General features: G+C 46.6%; 1 protein-coding gene across 2 annotated transcripts in view; it reads left to right on the top strand.

Annotated features, from left to right (window-relative positions):
• LOC119437260 (sodium-coupled monocarboxylate transporter 2) overlaps nt 1–22,742 on the top strand; it is an 85,580-nt gene that overhangs the window by 15,844 nt on the left and 46,994 nt on the right. Inside the window, exon 1 of one of the 2 annotated variants that reach the window (XM_037704300.2) lies at nt 9,724–10,371. The exons of the other annotated variant lie outside the window; for it this stretch is intronic. Within the exon in view, the coding sequence (XP_037560228.1) occupies nt 10,039–10,371 (333 nt within the window). The 5' untranslated portion in view covers nt 9,724–10,038. Of the gene's footprint in view, nt 1–9,723; nt 10,372–22,742 lie in introns of those variants that run through there. 2 annotated transcript variants of the gene reach the window in all.

Genomic DNA, 22,742 nt, shown 5'->3' with positions numbered 1-22,742 from the left:
CAAAATGCCGACTGTGACAAGCGAACAGGCGCTGACTGCGTTCATGGATCATAAGCTCGTGATTGTCATTGGAAAAGTCGGTCCAATATAGATAGTAGCGCGCCTCCATAAAGCGCGGAGTATGAGGAAATAAAGCCACGTACATGTGGCTTTATTTCCTGGCTCGAATTATGGCACACACTTATTGCTCTTCTAGTAACCTCTAGAACTGTCGTATATATTAGCCCTGAGCGCGGCCTACAGGGGCGCTGCGAGCGCTACTCGAGTGACGTCAGGGTCAGTGCTCGCTTCTGTCAACTGCTACACGCGGCGTACGCGTACTTCCCACAGTTTTTCCATTGATTCGCTTTAGTTCTCTGTGCTTGTAGAGTTCTGGCGATCATTTTAAATAACTTTATCGGCTGTTTTCGCCTGTAAATATTGTTACGGGGAGTATTTAATTAACCGTGAACGGCTAGCGCTTGCCTAGTCAAGACTGCACAGAGCGTACAGGTTCCAGCAGGTTTTCAGTCCGACAAGAGAGCCTCTGACCCAGCCCCACTACAATGTCTTTGTCTTTGCCATTGCTCGTGACATTATCCCCGGCCGATGAAGCACCGTCCCGGTGCTTGTTGTGATCAAAATGGATTATCACAGTTGTAAAGTTTGAGGCGGGAAACATGTACGATGTCAGTTCGCGGTGCGGCAGTCGATGAGGTGGATGCCATGGGAGATGTCTCATAGGTGACAGGAGTCACCTGGCGCAGCACGCGATAGGGTCCGACGTACCGCGACATTAACTTTTCACACAGGCCGACGCGACGAGATGGGAGCCAGAGAAGGACGAGAGAGCCCGGTGGAAAATCAGTATCCCGGTGTCGACGATCGTAGATGGCCTTTTGTGCGGTCTGCGATGACGTGAGCCGAGCGCGGGCTACTGTGCGCGCGACGAGCGCACGCGTGATGACATCTTGCGCATAGGAAGTCGTGGACGTGGAGGCCGGATCAGAAGGGAGCAAGGTGTCAAAGGGTAGTAAGGGATGGCGTCCAAAGAGGAGATAGAAGGGTGAGTAGCCGGCAGTTTCATGACGCGATGAGTTGTAGGCAAATGTGACGAATGGGAGCGCAACGTCCCAATCATGGTGGTCATCGGAAACGTACATGGAAAGCATGTCGGTCAGTGTACGGTTTAAGCGTTCGGTGAGTCCATTAGTTTGAGGGTGATATGAGGTCGTGAAGTTGTGATGAGTAGCACATGATCGAAGTAGATCGTCAACCACACGAGACAGGAAGCAGCGACCGCGATCTGTGAGTAGGTGACGTGGAGCACCATGTTGGAGGATGACGTCGTACAGTAGGAAGTCGGCTACGTCTGTGGCGCAGCTGGTTGGCAACGCTCGAGTAATTGCAAATCGAGTGGTGTAATCCGTAGCGACTGCAATCCATTTGTTGCCTTTCGTGGAAACTGGGAAGGGACCCAGCAAGTCCAGGCCCACTCGATAAAATGGCTCGGCTGGAACGTCAATTGGCTGAAGGAGACCAGCGGGTAGAGTTGCAGGTTTCTTCCGACGCTGACACAGGTCACAAGATGTTACGTAGCGGCGAACGGACCGATAAAGGCCCTTCCAGAAAAAGCGTCGTCGTATGCGATCATAAGTTCTGGAGACGCCTAAGTGCCCGGAAGTGGGGGCGTCATGAAACTGGATGAGGACATCCCTGCGCAGATGATGCAGGACAACGAGCAGGAGTTCTGCGCCGTCGGGGTGCATGTTGCGGCGGTAAAGAACGTTATCCTGAAGCAAGAACATGTGGAGGGAAGGGTCGAGGGTGCCGGATTGCAGACGGTCAATAAGAGAGAGCAAAGATGGATCTCGACGTTGTTCGTCGGCCACATGGGTGAAGTCTGTTATCGCCAAGACATAGGTGTCGGGGTCCGTTTCAGTGGAGTCGGATGGTTCAACGGGATGGCGGGAGAGGCAATCGGCGTCATTGTGTAACTTGCCAGATTTGTACACTACCGAGAACGTGTACTCCTGTAATCGTAATGCCCAACGGCCGAGCCTCCCTGTGGGGTCTTTCAGTGTTGAAAGCCAGCAGAGCGCATGATGATCTGTTATGACAACGAACGGCCGTCCATATAGGTACGGACGGAATTTCGCGACAGCCCAGACGAGAGCTAAGCACTCCCGCTCAGTAATTGTGTAATTCTTCTCCGACTGTGACAGAAGACGACTAGCATACGCTATCACACGGTTGGCTCCGTTCTGTGTTTGGGCGAGGATAGCACCAATGCCATGGCCGCTTGCGTCAGTGCGAAGTTCTGTTCTAGCAGCCGGGTCAAAATGAGCCAGCACAGGTGGTGTAGTGAGGGCAGAAATCAACGACGCAAAGGAAGACGCTTGGTCCGCGCCCCAAGAAAAGGCCGCATCCTTTTTGAGTAGGTCCATGAGGGGTCGAGCAATGTCCGCGAAGTTGAGAACAAAGCGGCGAAAGTAGGAACAGAGCCCAAGAAAGCTGCGTACTTGTTGAGTGGACCGTGGAACTGGGAACTCGCGGACGGCACGGACCTTGTTAGGGTCTGGTTGGACACCAGTAGCGTCGACTAAGTGTCCAAGTAATTTGATCTGGCGGCGCCCAAAGGTACACTTAGACGAATTGAGCTGGAGGCCAGCCCGGCGAAAGATGTCGAGAATGGCCGACAGACGAGGGAGGTGGCTGTCAAAGCTGGGCGAGAAAACTATGACGTCGTCCAGATAACAAAGACAGGTCGACCATTTCAGACCACGTAGAAGAGTGTCCATCAAGCGTTCAAAAGTTGCAGGGGCATTACACAACCCAAAAGGCATAACCTTAAATTGGTAGAGGCCGTCGGGTGTGATGAATGCGGTCTTCTCGCGGACTCAATATTATATTCCTCAAAGGCAACGCTTACAGGGCAGGCCGAGCATGCTGCGAACTTTTTATTCGTGATCCTACACCCTGGAGAGCCATTTCAGGTGGATAATCAAAGCGTAAATGTGAAAAATAGAACATATGACATCATGGCAATATTTGCTTTGGTGCAACATGCATCTAACCAATGCTGGCTACATATAATTTCTACAACACTTTGATTAATTTTAAAGCGCTAAAACTTGCTTTATCACGACTATTATTCAATGGTGCAACACCTAACTTTTGTATTTGTCGATTGAAACGTCTAGTAGTAGCACGAGGTTTGAACTATAGGGCAGAAATCAAAATTATTCCGGCGCCGTCGGCTGCCTGAACTGCTTACCAAAAATTGTTTGACTCTATATAGTTATATGAGGCCTATAAGTGAGACGAGTGGAGGCTGTCAGTTGTCAGTATACGGAAAGGTAGTGGCCAGTATTTATTCCTTTTTAAAGCTACAAGTTCAGCGAAGTCCCAGGAAAAACTATTTCGCGGGAGCTCCTATGCAAATATATGGGAACGCAGAAATCGCCTTTTTCGGCAACCACTTAACTAACTTTGATGAGGTTTGTTGCAATTAAAAGAAAAGGCTAATTTGTAGCGACTGCGACAAGTAGATTTTTAATTGATGCCACCAAGTATTTCAAAAAAAATCTTGAAAATTCCAAAATTTCAAGAATTCAAGCATCAAGTTTACAACTCCATTTCAGCAATAAAGAAAAGATATCAGAATTTTGTAAACGGCATCTATTGATACATCCAAAGCGTACAAAAGTCATGTATTATACATCGCTCTGAAATATGCCGCTAATTAGTAGGCCGGACTTTTGCAAAACCCTCGTAAACACTGTAACAGCTCAAGATGAGCCGTCGAGTATTAAAGAAAATTGGTCCGCTTGAGATGGTATAATAGTTGCAATTTACATAACTGCGATATGTGCATTCCATGCAGAGTTACGTATTTGCAAATGTGTTATTTTTTTAAGTTACAGACTTTTTAAGTTACAATTTTTTTGTACAATATTCCAGGACATATACCAAAATATTGCTTGCTATAGAGTTGTTAGATATAACATTTTTCTCATAAATCCAATGAATTTCATTAAAATAGGTCCATCGGTTGTCTCATGAAAGCATTGCTGCGTTTTACAAGTATTTGGATCAGGAAATCGCAGTTGATCTTCAACTAAAATTTTCTCTTAACCGTCAAACATTTCTTTTAGGTTATTGCCATCTAGGTATACATACATTATATTAGTAATATACATTATATTTGATGCGCAGTTTCATATCAGGAGCCCTGAACTGTGCTTTTTTCCGAGCCGCTGTTGTGGAGAACTAAGACCGTTGTCGCAATTCATCAAAAAACGGAAAAAAAAACGAGCCCAACTCTTTCTTTTACGCAATATTATAGCGCCTACATTCGTCTGGAACAACTCACCGTAACAAGAGAAGCTCGATGGAAGCTTCGCAGCCAGTATCCGTCTTTTCTGCGCATTTACAATGTTCGCATCGAATAGCAAGGTTGTTGTTCCGCATGAAAATGCAGTGTCTGCTGTAAATAAGTAATAAAGTGAATCTTCGCGTTTTAAGTAAAATATCGTAAAGTGTTTGCGCACTTAGTTTGCGTGCATTCTTTTTCAACAAAGTTTATCGACATACACGGGACGCCTAGCTTGCATTGCCAGAGCAGTAGACCCTTCATCTCTGCATAGCTTCCAATATCTAAGCCTCCAGTTTCCATGAGTCGCGCACTTTCGAGAAAAATGAAACTGCACTTCGTGCATGACGTACAGCAGCAAGCAGCCAAAACAAAGCCCCTCTATGACATTTCCCGCCGACCAGGCCGTAGGCGAGTCGATGAAGGGGCTTTCAGCTGAAACATCCTTCCGAAAGCATGGCTCGGATGCGTACTTATAGTTCCTAGCATGCACGAAGCGAACGAGTGCATGCGGCAGCCGACCGAGCCAGAGCGAGCGGCATCCAGGTCGCGACGTCACTTGCGAGAGGGCGCCAGTCCAACTTCTCACCGCTAATACACTTGATCATTACTTAGAGTTACAACTGCCATAAATATCTCTCGCTCTGATGCGACATTGTTTTGCCGCCTCTGGCTCGAGGTAGCATCTACAAAGGCTTACTCATTTCTTAATAGAATGGTTGACCCACGTGTGCGCGATTCTTGCGGGACTGAAGGGACTGTTGAATACCTACTATGCTTTTGTTCCCGTTACGAAGTCCTGCGTAGCCCACTCCGGACGGCAATAAACCGGCTGGACACAGGGCCATTTTCGGAAGTGAAGATCGTTGGACCATGGCCGTGTGCGTTTCTGGCGCAGGAAGCAACGAGACCACCCGTATGAGAAGTCAACAGGTTTCGGCGAACGTTTATAGCTTTGGTGTGCACCTTCATGGGTTCGCGCACTTGTGTTCTTGGCGTCCCATTTCTTTCTTTTCGTCCTTTTTCCCTCCTCCAGTGCAGGGTAGCAAACCGGACTTGTGTATATTTAAATTTACTGTCTTTCCTTTTTTTATCTCTCTCTACAGGTGTATTTACGTAATCATTCCTGACACTTCGTAATCATTACAACGGTTGGCCTCCAAGTGGTCACATACGACGGCCGTCATATCAAACCTCACACATCGAACATTGCTACACCTTTCTGACGATGGTGTCTGCTAAATGCTAGCATTCGCTGTCCTCTTCCAAACACTACCGAGTGTTGTGTGATGCAGCCTGGACTTCTTAAACATTACCGCTCAGAGCGTTTCTTGCATGATCGGGTTAAGCTTGACAGTGGCTGTATGTGTACGCGATAAGCTTTTTGAATACGGCTCTCGAAAGTGTTTACTGGAAGAGGCAATACTAAATGTCATCTGTTAGATCCTGAAGGCATAATACAGCTGGAACTATAAGTATTTTATCTGCCAATACTTCCAAATGAAATTGTTTGCAGGATGTCTTTTGGCGGGGCTGATATATATATTATACTCATTTTGAGTCATACGTCAGCAGCTTCGAAACTGTAAATTATCCAACGCTTTCTTTCTATGTGTACTGCCGAGTAGACAAGTGAGATATACTCTTGAGCAAAAGCAGACAGCCACATGTTTCATAAAAGGCCTAAATTATTTGTAACTATTCTTGCTATCTTTATATACCGGGTGTTTCAGCGAACACTTTCAAATTTTTTTAAGCGATGCCTGTGTCAGATAGCACAATACTAGTTCATGAGCTGGTCTACTCGAAGAGGCGGACAATACTTGCATAAAAAAATGAAATGCGTAGTCGACTAATTAACAAAAAATACTAATTAAGTTTCTAACTAATAACCTAATGCCCCATGTTGCAATTTAAAAATTCTAGCCGTGGAGTTTGAAGACTGATCCACTTCTAATGAATTCTCAGGATGACACCAGTTTCAAGATATTAATTCCCGAACTTTTCCCGATACTTATTCCTGATACTTAATTCCCGATACTAATTCCCGAACCGGAGAAATGCATTGGCGTTCCACTTACTTTTGTGCTTCAATGCATAAAACGACGTTTTGGTAAGAAATTAACCGATATACATTAAAGTAGTAAGGACTGCTGTCAAAATGTTTTTATAGAAAAGAAAGGCTACCATTATCAGCAAAACTATGGTCAACGGACGACCCTGGCAATACAGTCAGAATTTATTTCTGAACTGGACTAAATGAAACTGATTACAAAATGTACAAGGTTCCTATCCTCTTGACTCGACAGTTTCACATAAAAGGTGCCGTCCTGACTAACAAATCTTTGAGCTTTTAGAATTGGTTAATATTTCTCTACTAACCATTCTACGATATACAGAGATGATAAATATGCTATAAAAATCCCACACAAAGGCTAGTGCCTGGTCGTAGTGACTGCTGTGAATTCTCTGTTATCTGACGAATATAAGGGCAGAAAATATCGCCTCGAGGTAGCATAGATATTGCATCGAGCAGCGATCTTTTTGTTTAAGACTAGGGGCGCTATAACGTAAAATGATTCCCAACTCTTTTGATTCCTATTTGTGCAATCAGCCTCCGTGATTGGTCAAAACATTTTCGGGCCACTCCCAACTTCGCCTGTCTGTCACGCGATGGCACGAAAACCGCGATAGCTCCCCATCTGATATAACGTGTACACACTGATTAAGCATGATTAAACCGCACAAAAGAAAAATAATCATTCCTGATTTGACGCTTTTCACCATTAGCCCTCCGCTATTGGTCTAATGTTTTCTGGCTACGCACACTTCGCCTGTCTGTCACGCGACCCCACAAAACCGCGAAAACTCACCACGTCAAAGTGACGTGTACGCGAAAAAAATGCATTAATGTGCCGAACAAAACTGACAATTTTTCTGAATAGCCGCAGACTGCCCGTTCCGAAAGGAATAGAAGATGGCTGCCCGCCGATCGCTCAGGCCCTCGCTACTCGCACCTGCCGGTGAGCATGTATTTATTTACGCACGATAAACCTTTTTGCGTGGCAGTAAAACGTTATCGAACCCTTTCGGCATACATACGACATCACTCTGCCAACTCTTCCTTGCTGAGGATCCGGTTTAGCGGCATTCTTATCCTTCCGTTGCACGCCGCCACGATTTTCGACCAGCCACCGCAAGATGAGTAAGGCGAAGGGGACCAATCGGAGAAGCCGGCACCACCCTCTTCATGCAGTTATCTATTTTCACTGTGCTGGCTCGGCCCCATCGAAACCCTCTCCACTAGAGCTTGCTGCTCGCCTCTTGTCAGCCAATTATATAAGAAAAACCGCTGAGTGTAGACAATGTTATTGGTTTCGAAAGCGAACAAAGGTGACCTCCTATAAACGAGGAGAGTGTGTGATTGCGTTGTTCAGACAACGCTGTGGGTCACCGCCCGATGTTTGCGTCGGTGGTTACGTAAATTTAACGTCGGGAGTTTCGAATTAAAAAAAACAGTTTGGAATCATTTTACGTTATAGCGCCCTAGGAAAACAAAACTGGGGAACATTTGTTAAAGATTGCTTTTGTCGGCAGCACCCATAAAACTATATACCAGAGTAGCAGCAAACTAACCAAATTAATTGCGACTGTCATTAGAAGAAAATGACATTAATAGGAAGCTCGAAGACTCTAATCTAAATACATGGGAACGGAGAAATCGGTTTTCTCAGCGACCACAGCTCCAAATTTGATTATATTTGTTGCATTTAATATAAAAAGTTTAAATTTAGTGCATTTATCAAGCAGATTTTTTATTTAAGGCGTCAATTATTTTAGAAATATTGTTGCAAATCACAAAATTTATAAAAACGAAACTATCAAGTTTAGAACTCAGCCACTTGGCAATGAAAACTTATATAACAAGTTTGCATTTAACAATGCATCCAGAGCGTAGGAGGTTGATGCACTTTACACCCGTGTTAATTATCTTACTAATTTGTGGAAAGAACTTTTGCAAAACTCTCGTAAACATTGTAATCATTTCACTTAGGCTCTACACTAATATACTAAATTTGTCCACTTTAGATGATCCAACAGGTGCAGTTTACAGAACTGCAATATCGCTTTTTGATGCAGAGTTTGGGAATTGTAAACTTAAACTCGGGCTTCTATTTCTTCAAACTAACAAATTTTCGGCAATTTCTGTAAAAACATTCAGACCCTAAACCAAAATCGGCTTAGTACAGTCACTGGAAATTAACTCTCTCACACAAATACAACAAACTTAATTAAAATTGGTCGAGGGGTTATCTCACAGAAGCATTTCGGCGTTTTACATGTATTTGAATAGGTGGCATCGGAGTTGGGCCCGTGCATTGGGGGCATTTAAAAGAACTTCTGGTGATCAAAATTAATCCGGAGTCCCCCGACACGGCTTGCCTTATAATCAAATCGTGGTTTTGGCACGTAAAACCCTAGAATTAATTCAAAAACAGTCGAGGCGTTATCTCACAAAAGCATTTCTACATTTTACATTTATTTGAATAAGTGGCATGCATCGGTGTTGGGCTCGAGCTAAAAGTTCGTTTTAGTTTTAGCCACGATTATACCACCGTGGTTTTAGCTAAGTAGGGTTGAATGAAGGCTGCGGCGCACAAAGTGTTAGCCAAGCGTTGGGACTAAACGAAGTATCAGGATTTTGTACAGACGCTTACACATGTGCAAGTGCACGTATGGTGCAGGAAACGCCATAGTGTCTCCACTCCAATCTCCACTATAGACACAAGAGAAGACCTGTAAACGTAGTAAATCATCTTGCTAGGCTCAATCGCGTTCAGTATAAACTTGGTGTGAGCGCTAATATTACCCTTCATTATGAGTGCCAATAATCTGACGAAAACGTGTTCAAGCTGTGAAAGCTCTGTTTCTTACACAGCCAAAGCGCGTATTGTTTGCGTTCCGGCCTTCCATTCGACGCGTTCTCAGGCACTCATTTTGTAAAAGAAGAAGGCTGCAAGGGCGTAACCACCCCTCCTTGGCAGCACCGTTTTTCTCTCAATGCGAGCGACAGGTATCTTACGTGCTGTTGCGCAGTCGCGTAACCTTCGAGATGTCATTACTCAAGCTCGCCGGACACGAGACCGCGCGCTGTATGTCATGTCCCCGCTTGATTCGTGCCGGCGCCGACAGACGCGAGTGCTTCTGGCGTCGCAGTTGCTTGGCAATGTGCACCGCGAGCCCCGGTGAAGAGGTATAAGGGAGGGGAATGTGATAAAGAGAGGCGAGTCATTAAACGGCGGCCGATAATCGCGCATTGTGAATTTCCGCCGTGCCAGCAGCTGCGCGCCAACCGGTTCATTGAATGATCCCCTATAGACGACGGAACCGCAACGGGAAAGAGAAAGCGCGCGCGCGCGCCCGCCCAATGCACTAGTGTAACTCAATGGCGCTGTATTTGGCTTCGACTGTTCCGCGGGGTTCGTTTGCTGAAATCGTCCCGTCGCTGGCGAGCATCCTGTTCGGACTTCCCGGAGACATGACGCTGACAGCCTCTTCTGCTCACCTGTGAGGCCCACCGACCGCGGGAGGCAACCTTTCGCCGGCTGCGACGTTGCTGCTGGGCCGCTCTCCCCGTTCTTGCTGAAATTTTGATACCGCACCCGTCGCGGCTGCTGGGCACCATGCGCACCGAGGTCGAGTACGCGGTGTTCGGCGCGCTCATGTGCGCCAACCTGGGGTTCGGACTCTACTTCTCCTGCGCAAGGCGGGCGCGCAAGGAGGCCACCACCGAAGAGATGTTCCTCGGCAGCCGGAGCCTCCGCACACTCCCGCTCGCCGGCTCCGTGCTCGCGTCCATGCTTTCGGCCATCGGCGTGATCGGCTTCAGCGCGCACTACTACGCCTACGGCTTCCACTACCTATGGAACTTCCTGTCGGCTCCGCTCATCGCCGTCATCGTCTCCAAAATGGTCATTCCGGTTCTCTACCAACTGAAAGTCACATCCGTATTTGAGGCAAGTATCTTAACTTTCTATCAAAGTTTTGGCCAGCGCCGTGGGACGTAACCTGCTGTCGTATTTCGTTAGGATTGGACGAGCGCGCGTTCTGACACTTAGTATAGGAACGCGCGCCAGCGTCCCAGTGCGTGTCAGTTCGTGTTACACAACGGTATTTTATCATTGTAGCTCGCCGCGCTCAAGGAATATGGGAGAACAGTTGCAGTGTTCTTTGTTGTTACTCACGGGAAAGGAGATGAGCCGGCCCTTTCCCCGCGAGTAGGTCAGCTGCCTTGCGTAATCATCGGCCGTCTGGCGTCTAAACAATGAACAGTGAAAAGAATGAGTGCTGAATTAAGAAATGTTTTCGTTCGTAAGAGCTGTGCATCTGTCATCAGCCACGTTCGCTAAGAATATGTTTCGATTTCATAATTGGTCGATGCCTGTTCTTACGAACCGGTTTTAGTGTACGTCCTGCTTTGTGAATAACAGCCTATTATAGGAGCCGATCATGACAGGATTTGACTTCAAACACGGTATAGATCTGTTTAGTTATTGGCCGGGAATGTTACTAGGGAGATAGATTTATTGGAACCTGGAGAAATTTGCCTAGCGGCATACCTAGCATGCTACTACAGATGTATAGGATGGAAAATGAAATGATGTACACAGTTCACAACGAAGATACACAACGCACACCAAACACATCACTTGACACTAAAGCGTCTCGTTGAGACAAGTGTCTCTAAGGAAACACATAAGTGGCGTCGTTGGCGAGATGCAAAGGCAGTGCTAGTCCATGAGCCAAGGACGTGTCTTGCTTGAAATAATGACAGTTGGTGAATGTTTGGGTGCGGACATTAAGGCCGCTCTTTTTAGTGCATACGTATAGACTTGCAAGCGCCGATTAGGTGGGCTATGTCTTCCCGCACTTTGCATGCAGGGCACAGTGGTGACGTTATTCGCTTGATTGTAAATGGGAAATAGGAAATCCGAACACTAAAGCTAACGCAATAAAAGGTAGTATCGGTCTGAAACGCGGACAACAAACGGCTCTGTCGTTTCTATGCCTTTTTATGCCCTCGGTTTATTGAGCTATTTTAACTTGAAGCGAAAGTTCACAGTCTGTCACGTGGGAGATGGAGAGGCAAAGCTGCACCCTAATGTGGCTAAGAATGATCAGAGATTAGATGGAGAGAGCTACCTTGCCTTAATTGTTGGCAGACCTCCTATTTGTGTTTATTTCTCATTCCTTGTGATACAATCCCCTAAATTGCAGCAACCAAATTACAACAAAAGTTGAATAAATGAATGACGTTCTTTAATGAAGTATTAGCAGGTATCGTAGCACCCTAAAACTAACTCAAATTCCTCAATACACATCTTCTCTACCAAATACTGATGCACATATCATGATAGTCAAGACAAACTGAAGGGAAGCGAGGGGGCTAATAATCTAGGCTAGTGGCCCTGCCTCTGAAACATTGGGCAAATGGTTCATGGCGCAATGCACCGTTGCCAGAAAACGTTGCCAACATCTGAGGTGCGCTGAAAGTGTAAATATTATGGGTAGGATTTTGCCATAAACTGTAGTCAAGGCTGCGACACACAAGTCCGAATGCTGGAACGCCCATTTTTATGCCCTCGGTTCGTTAAAGAAGAAAAAAAAAGCAAGCGCGCTCCGGTATACATTCCTGCCTACTTTGAAGGTCGTCGCCAGCTGCACTGACCGCTTCTTCTCAAATGCCTCCTAGGAAAAAATTGTTGCGCTTTGTTTACCAGATCATATGAGGTAACAGTTGAGCCACAGGTTAGTATAAACTGCCATCAGATATAGTCGTTGAAACTTATGCCAATTCATTTCATACCCTTCTGCGCAGCACATATACACCATAATGTATAGTTGTCGTTTAGAGCGAAGCTTTGTGTGCCTCTTCGTTCCCCTTTCCACTGCTGCTGCTGCTACTGCTGCTGTTATCACAGTCGTGCACACAGCGTCGGCAGGTGGTTCAGAGCGTGCATATACATGGCATGAGCGTGGCAGAGAGGAAAGGCAACGCGAGAAACTCGTTTGGACCCTTCCATCTCGTCGTCACAATGCCCTCTGTAGCTCCCTGGGCGTCGCCAAAATACCCTCTCGACGGCTGTAATTATCCGTGACCCCCCCCCCCCCCCCCCATGAGCATTTCAGAGACTGCAGCGCGTACCTTTGTACTAGCTCGCAACAACCCAGATGGCACATAGATAGAATGGCAGCGAAGAGGTTGGAGAGGAAGCAGAGAATAGGTAGAACAGACGCAGCACGAAACGACTGAATACTTGCCACTTTTCGCACGCAGCTAACCATGAAGGGGGAGGGGGGGGGGGTGAAAGGCGCCGTAAGAAGGCAAGGAAACGCTACTACTAAACACGGCAGTAGTTGCGGACAAACTGTATAAAGTTCACGGTACTGTACGGTACGCTTCTGCTATTTCTGAAAAATAAACACCCTGCAAATTCGTCAAGTGGGCAACTGACGCAAGGCGTGCAGGCGCAAGCATTAAATGACCGTAGCGTCTATCTGACACTATGGAAACGGCCGCACGTCAAATCAACACTTCCGTGCGCGCCGCGGTACCATTGTGGCCATGGATTTGCTCGAGGTCTCGAGCAACGCCACACGAGCCGCAAATACAAAAAAAAAAACGCGCGTGTGCTTAGATTTAGGTGCGCGTTAAAGAACCCCAGGGGTTCAAAATTAATCCGGAGTCCACCACTGCGGCGTGCCTAGTAATCCGGTTCTGGTTTTGGCACATACAGCCGCACAATTCAATTAAGGTTGAACATTTCTGACACAACGCGATATGCCGTGTGAGACAATTTAAAGCTAACCCTCTCAGAGGTTACGAATGATGGCGCAGAACAACGCCTCAAGCAAACACGTCTCGCTGTGTGTTCTGTGTGCTGCGCAGACAAACAGCAGGGGTGCACGCAAGTTAACATTTAACATCAACTCATCACTCTGGTATTGCACTAAACGCTGATGAAATCGTACATTGCTGTCAACATCACCACTAATTATTGCCAATGAAAGCGAACAGCGCCGAAAGCTTCGCTTACACCGATTCCCGAAGTGCGTGGGATCCGCATGATTTTTTTAAGTCTTTCTTTTTTTTTCCTTCACTTTATGGCTACCTACAGGACACTCGTCCTTTGTAGTGCTTATCGAAGCTACAGCTGCTGTGACTATCAATAGTTTTTCTTTATTCACCTGCAAATAACGACAGCCTCTGTTCGATAGTGTCCCCATGCATTTTTGTTTCTGCTCATCCTCTCTATATGTTTATGTTTTGTCCGGGTTGTTTTAATTAATTGTGCTTATAAGTGAACTTTATTATATATATATATCAGCTTCAAGTAAAAATTGCCCAATGAAACGGGGACAACAAACGTCTCTGTCGTTTCGATGCCTTTTTTTTTTTGTCCTCGGTTTATTCAGCCATTTTCCCGCGAATACACGCAAAGTACCTCGAGCGGCCAGTCGTGCGGCAATTCTGCGTGTATTCGCGGGCTTCTTTCACACTCGGAAAAACACATTTATCTAGCACGTATTGAGCAACAGAAAGCTGTATCGGGAGTTTTTCATGTTGCTCTACAACTTTCTCATTGACAATTTGATAATTAGGACAGTACTTCTCGAGTTCGATAATTATTTACAATTAAATAATTAAATCTCAGTAACAAAACAAATTACTGGCGGCTACTCTACTGTACTGGAAACAATATGCACTAGGTTGGCTTCTAACGCCGTTCCTCTTTTTTTTAATCGTGCTGCGTGACAGCTGCGACACCCTCTATATATTGTAAAGGGGTGCACTGAACAATTCAGATGGTAGCGTCTGTTCGTAACCGACAAGGCAAGCGACGCAGAGCAGGAACAGCTGGTTGCCCGAACGGCTCACACTAGTGCTGAGTACTGACGATCCGGCTGGCCCACTGGTTGCACTGTAGGCATTGAACAGATGATCTGGCTAGCCTTGTCCTTGTGCTCTTCTTCATTACAATTAACCCCGGTACAAAAGCGGAGCCATCCTTGCGACTTACGACGTGGAGACGAGCGGGTCATAGAATTTTTTCAGGCGGTGAACGTGGACAACATCCCGTCCACGGCGGCGCTTGTCGGATGTCGGTGTAAGCGGCTCTATGACATAGTTGACCGGAGAGGTGCCTTCGACGATGCGGTATGGTCCATCATACTTCGAGAGAAGTTTTTTCGAAAGTCCAGCCGTGGTAAAAGGCACGGACAACAAGACAAGTGTGCCGGGAGCGAAGTTCGGATTCGAAGCGTCGCCATCACGATTGGCTTTTTGTCGTTGTTGGTCGTCGGAGGTGAAATGTCGGACTAATTGACGGCATTCTTCGGCGTATCGGGCGACGGCTGAAACGGGAGCACACTCTGACACGTCTGGTGTATAAGGCAAAACCGTATCGATGGTATGGGAAGGATCGCTACCGTAGAGGAGGAAGTACGGGGAAAATCCTGTAGTACTTTGGGTAGGCGTATTGTATGCGTACGTGACAAATGGGAGGATGATGTCCCAGTTTGTATGCTCCGATGAAACGTACATGGCGAGCATATCACCAAGGGTTCGATTGAAACGCTCCGTAAGACTGTTAGTTTGAGGATGGTACGCCATGGTGGTCCGGTGAACTATGCGGCATTGAGCAAGCAGAGCTTCAACCACCTGCGCCAAAAACACACGGCCTCTATCACTCAGCAGTTCCCGAGGTGGACCATGACGAAGAATGAAACGATGGAGCAGAAAGGATGCAACGTCACTGGCGGTTGCTGCAGGTAGAGCGGCGGTTTAAGCATAGCGTGTAAGATGATGAACTGCAACAATAATCCATCGTTTTCCAGCAGGTGTTAGTGGTAGCGGCCCGTACATGTAAATTCCCGCACGGTGGAAGGCACGAGCAGGGGCACGGAAGCTGCTGTAATAAACCGTAGGCCGGATGAGACGGAGATTTGCGGCGCTGGCATTGCGGGCACGAGCGGAAAAACTTTTGGACAAAAATAAACATACGGCGTACGGAAGTTCTTCAGAATAATATTTTTTTAAATACACAGGAATGTAATTACTCACAATAATAGGTATTCACATATTTAATAAAAACTTCTAAACCGCCTCTAAAAGGGAAGTATAATTAAGGTAACTCCGAATAGAATTCCAGATTAGATCCTCGTAAAATTCAACTGTTCCTTTCTATAAACATTTGTACAAACAGGCAGGTTGAAGTGATTATTAGTGTAGGCTCTCATATTCAGTGCAGCTGATGTAAATATTCTCAGAAAAGATGGATCATTTTAAGTAACATTTTTTTTCCGTTTCACGTGATCTCGTATACCTTGTTGCGAGGCAATACTCGAAGCGCTTTAAATAGAGGTCCACTGCGATTGGTTGACCTCAAAAACGTTATAACTCTTATAAGCCTTACTACTGTTATGACCCTTAACTGTTTTGAAGTGCGACCGCTGGAGCATTCATAAATATCTGTTCCTGATCTGGCAGCAAGCGTGCTTACTGGGACACCTAACTTTTGAATTCCTTGAACGCCATCTAACGCCATCTCCACTACGACCTTCACAGATAGAATACATTTGCATAACTTTTAAATCAAGCATAGGTAACGCGTCGTGGGTGACCTTGAGGGAATAATTTATAATATGTTTCTAATCGCCGAACTTCGATACCCAGGATAAAGCTCGATCTTCTCGGCCAATTTTCCCCCCGCTGCCATTGTGGTGAAATGTGCCTCGATAAGGACGAACATGCCATAGGGCAGCTATAAACAAAAAAAAGAGAGAGAAAGGTAGTAAGAAATTACACAAACCAAAGATAGAAAAACTCTTGCGAAAGGGCTGACTACTCACGAGTGGTACAACGACGTCTGATCGGCAGCAGGTAGGACTTATTAACAACAACAAATCACACAGACATAAAAACAAACTGCTCCCGCTTTACTTTTTTTCCTCTTCTTTTTCTTTTCTTCTTTTTTCTTTCTTTGCATGGCCGCAGAAGACGGGAACGAATCACTCGGTCTGCCAGCAGCTTTAACACGTGACGCGATTCGGCCTGCGATAGGGGGAACTGTCAAGGCACGTCAATTACGTAAACTCCAAACTATAGTGTTTCGCTGCTGCGCAACAAGCGTTTCATTAGCGTCCTTGTGCACGCAAAGCGTCAAGAATAGAGAGAGCGGGGTGAGAGCGCGGGTGCCTGCTCTCGCACCAGCGCTACGTGCAGTTGCACCATTTCCGTGGACAGCGTTCACCGTCAGCCTAACGATGCAGTATAGAGGAAAACCGCCCAAGTCGTTTTTTCGAAGAGTAAACCAGAATGGCGTTCTTTACAAATGTGCAGAATCCATCGACGACGATTGACAATGCCAGCGAATAGCCCGTACAAACGGGCCAACTAGAAAGAGAGAGAGCTTTTTCCTGGCCAAGTCCGACCACCGACGATCAAGTATACCAACCGCCGACCAACCACCAAAACGGCCGAAGGAGCAAAAAGAAGGCTGTTCGCTTAAAAAAAAAAAAAAAGGCTACGATGATGGAAGCCACAGGACATACCATACGATGATGGAAGACAAAAGCTTCGAAGTAACTGCTGACTGTGGATCACGCGTTCTCATTTGTATATAAGTTTCTAGATATGGGTATGTACTGTGTGTCCCAGCTGTTAGCCAAGCTGTTCAGCGAAAAAAAAAAAAAACCTCAAAAAGACGGTGCAAGATACGTTTTTATGACCTACCGTGTTCGGTCGCCAGACCTCTAACGATCGAACATAGGTCTTATAATTGTATCTTGCACGATGTTCTTTAAATATTTTTTTTAACATTTTCGCTAACGTTACCTGGGCACACGGTATATAGCTATAGCCCAAGCACTCTGTCTGAATGAAACAAACAGAGACACAAATATAATATCGAGATCGATGACTGGGGCTATTTTGCCTGTCTCTTAAATAAATCGGGGTATCGATGTTTGTTCTTATGTCTCCTGTGTCTTAATAGAAAAAAGAAACACTCGTTCAGGGGCCCTATAGCATAAAACTGTTCCAATTTGTTTTTATTCCAATCTGCTGACGTGAACCTTACATAACCACCGACGTAAGCACTGGGCGGTAACACACAGCATTGTTTGAACCGCCTAATCAAATGCTCTTCTTGTTTAAATGAGGTCACCTTTGTTTGATTTCAAAGCGAATAGCATTGCCTACTTTCACAGGTGTTTCTTATCTAATTGACTCACAAGAGGCGAGAAGTGAGCAAAAGAGGAAAGTGTTTCGGGGAGGCCGAGGTAGCGCAGTGAAAGTAGATAACCAGGTTAGGAGGGTGGGGCCGCTTGGCTTGCTTGCATTTGCTAAGCTTGCGGTGGCTGGTCGAAAATCGAGGCGCCGTGCAACGAAAGGTTAAAAAAGTCGCTAAAACAGGTCCTCTGGAAAGAAGAGTTGGCAGAGCGATGTCGTATACGATGCCGAAAGGACCCGACAACGTTACGCTGCACGTAACAATGTTTATGAATACACAAAAGAAAATACGTTCTCCCCGGCAGCTCCGAGTAACCGACGCCAGAGCGGTCGGTAGGCAGACGTCTTCTACTCCTTTCGGTACGGGGCAGCCTCCCGCTATTCCGAAAACAGTTCAGTTTTGTTGGGCGTATTAGCGTATCTTTAATTCGTACACATCACTTTTACATGGTGAGTTTTCGCGGTTTTGTGACGTCACGCCACAGACAGGCGAAAAGGGCGCAGATCGAAAAACTATGACCAATAGTGGAGGGCTAATGTCAAAAGACAAATATGTGGAAACAAAAATAATTATTTTTCATTTGTTTGATCTAATCATGCATAACAAGTGTGGAAACTTCATATCAGATGAGGAGTTTTCGCGGTTTTCGTGACTTCGCGTGACAGACAGGCGAAGAGGGGGTAGCCCGAAAATTTTTTGACCAATCGTGGAGGGCTTATTGCAGAAACAGAATAGAAACACTTTGGAATAGCTTTGCATTATAGCGCTCCAAACCTGCCATCACGGCAGTGTATGCCTAAGTAGCCTTTTCCGACCCTTTAAAAGTATGAACAAGAGGGCAGCAAGGATAACTTCTTATTAACCTCCTCCAGTTTTACGGATAAAAATGGTCACCATACGGAAGGAAGATGAACGATAGAAACTCAATGCATTTATATTTTAGGAAACGTGTAACAAAGGCCGAAATAGAAAACATATTCTTTTGTCTGTGCTAACCAGCAAGCCACCTAGAGGTGTTCCCAAAGCGCTTGAACTGTATCGCTACAACCAGTTACCATAGTGTCTACGTATTGTAGTGATCGGCCGTTTATCCCGCGGAACCAGTCTTTCACGGAGGACGCGACAATGGTGAACGAGCCGACGACCTTGTCAGAGCCATCTCCAACTGCGATGATTCATGGCAAACAATTGGGCTCCACCAGGAAGGGTTTTGGCAATTTGCAAGGCGACATTCCTTCACATCACCTGACTTCAGCCCAAACTGCCACGTCCGCGCCGGAAACAGGGTTATTGTGCCTCCCTCTTTCCCTGTTCGTGCACAGTGATGTGTGTGTGTTTTGGGCCAAGTTCTCTTCGGAGGGAAAGGGCTACCAACCTCCGGTTTGGCGGGGGATGATGTCATCCATCTCCTGACGCCGGATCGGGGAAGGCGACAGGATCAGGTTGGCGGCGGAGGGATTAAAAGAGAAAACGGACGCTGGGTGAAGAGAGTCGGCAGCTTGAACGTGATTATCTTATATTCAGTATTTCTGCATCATTCTTGTAAAAAATGCATTATAAACGTGCGCGTTTAAAACTTCCTGGATGTCAGGCCCAGCCCCACGTTCCTCATTCCTCCAAAATGAATGAACATCTCCCCTCTTTGGAACCCCGGTCCCAACAGTATATAGAAGGGCATGAAGAGCGCCACACAGGAATATCTATATCTCACGGAAGGGGCACCGCCTCTGTGCTGCGATCTTTGCAGAGGGCTCCTTCCTGGGGCTGTCTGCAGTGACCAGTGCTGCGCCGTTACAAGCATCACTCAGTGGAAATTTAAATGATTAATGTTAAGACCAGATTTTAGGTATAAATGAAAGGTATAGGGTGTGGACATTTTATGCGTCAAAAAATAAAAAAAAACAAGAAAGAAAGAAACTTCCGCATGTACTTGCTTCTTGTGCAGGTGGAGTTAAGTGATGATTATGCGCAGCACATCCACCGTCGTTAAGTGAAATGAACGCACTGCTCTTGGGCTTGTGAAATACCGCGCGCCAACTCACAGAGCACACTTAGGCAACATTCCGCTATTTTACTAGTCCCATATCGCTAACATCCTTTATTCAGTATACGTAGTTCAATGACTTTATTTCACCAGATGCCCGACATTTCCCGCAAGACTCGCACTGACTGCACAAGTGTTACTTCCGCATCAAACATCCCTGGCCAACTGTCTTCACTATATAATGTGGTCGCTACGCCATATCGCTTAGCGGATTAGCGCTCTTGAGCAAAAACAATACGCGACTCTTCCAGCTCAAGATTCCAGCGATGTGCAATGGTGGGAGCCGCGAGGGCAACAAATGAAGTTGCACACGATGATGAATCAACTTTGTTGTTCCGAACAAACGAAGTCTTCGGTCGGGGTGGACGGCCTCCTCATTCCAGGAGGCAGTGGGCCCTGGCCGCCCTCCGAGCCCTGTCCACCAGCGATGGCTGGTCCTCGGGGTTCGACCTGGACAGTTGGGCCTCCCACTGCTGCTTGGTTGTTGTGTGCGATGGCGGTGTGTTATCCATACACCCACACCATGCGGCCTAAGGCGTTGGGGACGTCGCAGAACTTACAAGTATATGGGTGGTGCACACGAGAACGGCAAAATGTGGCTGTTTAAAGAAATAGCGAAATATGGTTGTATGTATTAAGAGGGAAAAGGCGGTATTCACAATGCTTGCCGTTCATAAGTGCTCTTTGCCATTTGCTGGGCGCCTCCGCTAATATATGTCCAGCATCAGGATTGGCTGAAACTTGTTCTTACAAAAATTCTCGCGTGACATATATAAAGGTTTTTACGCTTAAATATATTCTGCAAGCAGATGCTATTTAACCGTTATGTCGGACGTAATATTAGCAAAGGCAGCCGGCGAATAGTACACAGACAACTAATAACATCGGGAATTCGGCGGATGCCATGATGTAAGGATTCGTTTCGCTCGATTCCATTCTTTTTTTTTAACACGAAAGTGTTTTATTCCGGGGTCCACCTTCAACCTCCTGTAACGAATGTGACGTCGGCGCGAACGCCTAAAATATGCTCTTAGTTGACAAAGATGGCGCCACCATTCAGGCGCGGTGAAGCGGCGTACAGCATCATGACACTAACGAGCGCCGACAGTAAGCGCTTCGGTAGTCTCAGCGCAGCGGAGGCTCCAATGCGGTGTAGCTTGGTGTAGACGCTGTAGCCCTTCTGCTGAGATGCTGAGCTGACGACGCAGTTTCCGCACATGGTTTTTCTTTCGCGTCGTATTAGCCCTGTATAGCGCCTCATCGCCTATATAGTACAGCTTAAACATGCATCAGCAGTGCTCACACGCTGCCTACTTCTTCGCTTGTCATGGCGCCAACTAAGAAACCTGCTGCGATAAGTGACGCAGAAAGGCAACGACCTCGACGAGCGAATCTCGCTTTGGTCCGGCGAGAGACACGCCAGCTTGAAGCAGAACGCTTTCGCGCGTTCGCGGCGCGCGCTGCAAACTCTGCCACTCGCATTCCTGAAGATGAGCGCGTCACAACTCAACTGGCTGCCCAAGACATACGCAGCCGTGCCAAAATGCTCGTACCTTCACCAAAGCAACTCGGCTGCAGGACGCTGCACGCCAAGGAAATCTGCACCTTCAACACGGTCGCCGACCCGCCTTTCGCGGCAGCGGACCGTGAGTTCACGAAGCAAACATGCAACAGCTTCTGTGAAGACACGTTTCACTTTCGTGTTCTACCGATTTCTATGAAAGGTATCAACCATATCGTTTTAATCGTCCTCGGTTCACGGCCTGCCGACAGTTGTGATAACGGGGGCGTGGGGCCGCTCGGACTGGCGTAGCGCGAAAAGGAATAATATTGGAATAGAATCGTTACATTATCCCGTCCTAGGATGCTTAATGAGTCAAGTTTACGACAAATGTTGATCTTTCGACGCACTGTTTAAACGGCCGTGACACTGTTCGAGGGTCTCCGACGCTTGACTGCATTCCGACGCAATCGTTCAAATGTGATAGCTAGCAAACTGCGCCGCAGACAACCTTTCACTTTTACGATCCATACTGGGATGAGCTGCATCCGTAACATCCGCGGCGCAGTGGTTGGAACACCTGGCTGCCCACGGAAATATCTGCTCCAATGCAGTTGTATTCGGTTCTGTACCCAGGTAAATTTGTTATCAAGCGGATTGACTAACTAGGTGCAGCTGATGACAATTATTCATCGCACAGGGCTGCTCAACATCACAATAAATTTCTCTCGTGCCATTAAAGCTGCTTTATGAACACGTGACCCGAGTTCATTAGAACAGGCGCCGGTCAAATGTGAGAGTGGAGAACGTACTAAAAAGTGAAGCGTTTTCTGCATAATCCCCAGTGTTTTGTACACAGTGAAGGTGCGTAAATAAGTAACGTTTTTAGACAAATAGACGACTTATATACAGCCCTGAACGATGACAAACAAAGTGCCGGTGAGCGCACATTTGTTCTACCTAATCAGACAAAATAGATCACGACATAAAATCATAAAACCTGTACATATCATGTCGGTTCATAGGTACGTATCTCTAAAGCACGCAGACTTATTTATGGAATAGCGCATGATATTATTCGGCTTCTTTGATTGTTCTTATATTTGTCATATTTGGCCTACCCCATCCTTGGGCCACACGGTACGTGCCCATTCTTCGACCAATTATTCATAATAGGTATATGCCACTGTGACAAAAGAGGTATATATGAATTAAACGCAACTGTATGTATGTGTCGTACTTCTCTGTGCCCCCCATGCCCCCCTCATTCTCTATTCTACCCTCTGCAGGCCTCACACATCGCTCTCGTCCTCGTGACAGAGAGTTAACAGCTGCAAGCGACAAGGCCGTGCCCGTGTCATTGCCTGTTGATGCTATCTGGCTAACTGAAACAAGCTTCGCGTCGTTTAGATTGCAACATTGCGTTGGATCTGCGCTGTTTTCATTAGCATAGGTGGCGGCGGAGGTTAACATAGTACTGTGTCCATGACGGCCACGTACGCTGCACCCAAACGCTTCCGGATAGTGGCGGTGCGTGTCACGACAGCG

Source organism: Dermacentor silvarum, chromosome 1 (assembly GCF_013339745.2).
Source record: "Dermacentor silvarum isolate Dsil-2018 chromosome 1, BIME_Dsil_1.4, whole genome shotgun sequence".
In the NCBI taxonomy this organism is placed as follows: Eukaryota; Metazoa; Arthropoda; class Arachnida; order Ixodida; family Ixodidae; genus Dermacentor; species Dermacentor silvarum.
Note: the sequence above shows the minus strand (reverse complement) of the source record. Positions and strands in the feature narration are given on the sequence as shown.